Below are 2,970 nucleotides of genomic sequence, written 5' to 3' on the forward strand. Positions count from 1 at the left end.
CGTCGTCTTCCTCGGATACGTCGTCTTGTGCAGCGTGGCGATGAGTTCCTCATCGCTCAGCGTCGCTTGGTCTGATGGCGCGGCTCGCAGCAGGCGAAGGCGTCGACTGACGAGGCCTCTTTCTGCCGCGGCCTGGATGACCGACGGCCGCGCCTCGGAGGACGCGGCCACTCGTCGGTTGGTTTCGCTTGCGGAACGGCTGGAAAAACGCAGAATCTGCGCGAGAAGCAATCGGACAACGTGGGCTGGCACGATGCAGCAGTCGCCAAGGCGGCGAGCGTCGCCACGAGGTCGCCATCATGACGACCGACGACTGGACGTCTATTTCTTTAAAATAAATGCTGCAGACCGATGTATCAACAAGTGCGATCAGCGATGCAATAAAATATTCCCGCCGAGCTGCATGCATCAAGTGCGAGCGATCGCTCAAGCGCGAGAATCGAAGCGAGTATACATACTTCTAGTACAGTACTGAGCGCTGAGATGCGCGCTCGGTCAACCGTGGTACTTGACGAACGAGCCAGTTGCGAAGGCACGAGCTGTCGATCGAGGGAGGCAGCAATACAGGTTGCAAGATGAAAAATCAGTCGGCAATTCGCATCCTCGGCAGCAGGCACAAGATGCAGCCCCGCAGCGATCCCACTTGCCAAGAAGACGAAACGATACGTCTGTATGAGTGCGCGACGCAAGGTATTAGTGCAGCTCGATGCGACGATCTGTGTCAACGAACGATTAGGTTGCTCCAACGTCGTGCATCGATTGTGTACCATCCATGTCGGCGCTCCTCACGGGGTCTACTTGTGCTTCCACTGTGGAGCGTTCCATCAACCCATGCAACGCGGGCGTTGCATGAGCGCGGGCGTTGCATGTGTTGATGAAACGCACCGCAGTTGGAGCACAAGTAGACCCCATGAGGACCGCAACCACGTGCGCCACCCGTCGACGACATCGACGAGCAGGGCAACGCAATTGAAGACGACGAGCCCGACAACAAAGCCATCGCCGTGAACCTAAACGAAGAGGACGGCGTCGATGGTGCAACCGCGGTCGACGCAGCGAGCCTGGAAGCTTTCAAGGCGATCCAGGTTCACTACTGCGACGACACTGCGTTCCTTCATGTTTGTGTTATCATGTAGTACTGGTCTGGTTGCTCGATCGGCCGCATCATCGAAATGCGAGCGGCGCACCAATTCGTCCAGGCGACACGGACGCGGAACACCCTTTTCGTGTGCCGCAACAGACTCTTGGACACGACAGGTGATCTATCCACCATGTACGCGACTCTAATAGCCTCCTGTACAACGGACTCGCCGTAGGGTCGCCACTTGCGATCGCAATATCAGCATTCTTGTCCTCGGCCGTCAACACCACGCGGCACGACTGGTACTCGGCACGACTGGTACTGTATTGATTCATGCCGATCGATGCTAGTCCGGGGGCACGTCGACATGCTATGTCGCTGCTCATCCATATCCTCACGAAAAAAACGCTCGCGAGCCGCCAGACCATGAGTACGTAGCACAACGGCAATTGCGCCAAACGAGGCCCAACATGAACGTAGCGTTGGGAGCAACTTCGAAACATATCGCACCATCGACACTGTCCTGCGGTTGGTCTCAGGATCAACACGACGGAAGCTCATGTCGGCATGCGTAGGGCCCTGCTCGTCCGTGCGAGCCCGGATCACGCGTCGTGTTGCCTGCTGGTCTCCAACGCGTTTACGCCGTTCCAGTTCAACAACGGCGAACTGCTTGGGATGAGGAAGATTCGCCGCAAGGTCATCTTCGTACCGGTCGAGGACGGGTAAGTCCTGCAACACCTTCGCCCTATGCCTACGTGATCGATGCGTAGAGAGCATTGGCGTCTTGCGGCCTTCATGCGCCACAACGACAGCAGCACGGTCGACGTTAGTGTCATCGGCCCCAAAACGTTGAAAGGCCATGTCCTTACGGGCTACGTCACGGGTTTTGCTTCTGGAAAACGCAACTACGCGCCGTCCTTCGACGCGACGCACGTGGCCGCGATGAAAGCGATTGTTCAAGACGCCCTCTTGGTATGCCGGGTAGAATTATCAGTTGCTGCTCACCAATACCATGCTAGGCATGACCTCAACCTGACGGCGAAGCCGTGGTCAACGAAGCCGAGGTGCATACGATCCGATCCGTGCTTGTGCGTGCGGCTCACTCGTCGATGGACCATAGCTAACGCTGCAGGTCGAACGGTATCGAGCATCGTCGCGCATTTGGACAGCGCGCGCGACCGGCTCGACTTAGCGTATCGCTTGGACTCGATATTATGCGTGCCTCTCAAGATCGGATTTAGGGGACTGGGTTGTGGGTGTTGCGTCAAGACGTGTGCTTGGCGGTCGCATCGGGCAGCTGGGGACTTGTTTGGGATCGCAAACGGCTTCCCGAATTGACCCAGATGGTCGGCAGAGCGATGCGAAGAAGAGCACAGCAAAGGTACCCCGCGATGACAGTACGAGGCCTCACGAGATCGCGTTGTGTAGAAGCAACTTAATCGACAACCGCTGCGTGAACCCCGAGGTCCTCGACGACGAGAACTGCGCGCAGATCGTCGAGCGTATCAATGACGAGGCCACCGATGTTCTCGGAAGCGGCGCGTCGTTTCCAGACTTTTGCGCGCCGCTGAGAAAGGCGGTGGCGTACAAGACGTTTTCCAAGTCCAACTATCGCCGTTGGTGCGTGACCATGGGAGTGAAGCTGCTTTGCTCTCATCAAGGGCTCGCTCTCGGCAACGATGGTTCGACTGTCCGGTGCAGAAAGCTTCTGTACGACGTTGTTCTAGGTCGTATCGCGCCTGCCAACCCGATCCAGATCAACCAAGGTACGACTGTACCCGAAGCTTTATTTACATCTCAACCTAGATTCTTTGGCAAAATCGCCGGTGTGAAAGGTTTCTTGATGCCGATCAACTCTGGGTACGTGTCATCGTCCATCTGAAAAATGT

The 2,970-nt window shown here is 56.8% G+C and overlaps 1 protein-coding gene across 1 annotated transcript; it reads left to right on the forward strand.

The window, feature by feature from the left end:
* Window positions 1-1,876: 1,876 nt before the first annotated feature.
* SPRG_17410 (hypothetical protein) lies at window positions 1,877-2,053 on the forward strand (the record flags this gene model as incomplete). Its single annotated transcript, XM_012356825.1, has 1 exon — window positions 1,877-2,053. A coding segment is annotated over one exon (177 nt), but the record flags the coding sequence as incomplete, so codon positions are not given.
* Between the last annotated feature and the right edge of the window lie 917 nt (window positions 2,054-2,970).

The sequence above is a fragment of the Saprolegnia parasitica genome (assembly GCF_000151545.1).
Source record: "Saprolegnia parasitica CBS 223.65 unplaced genomic scaffold supercont2.602, whole genome shotgun sequence".
Lineage (NCBI taxonomy): Eukaryota > Oomycota > Saprolegniomycetes > Saprolegniales > Saprolegniaceae > Saprolegnia > Saprolegnia parasitica.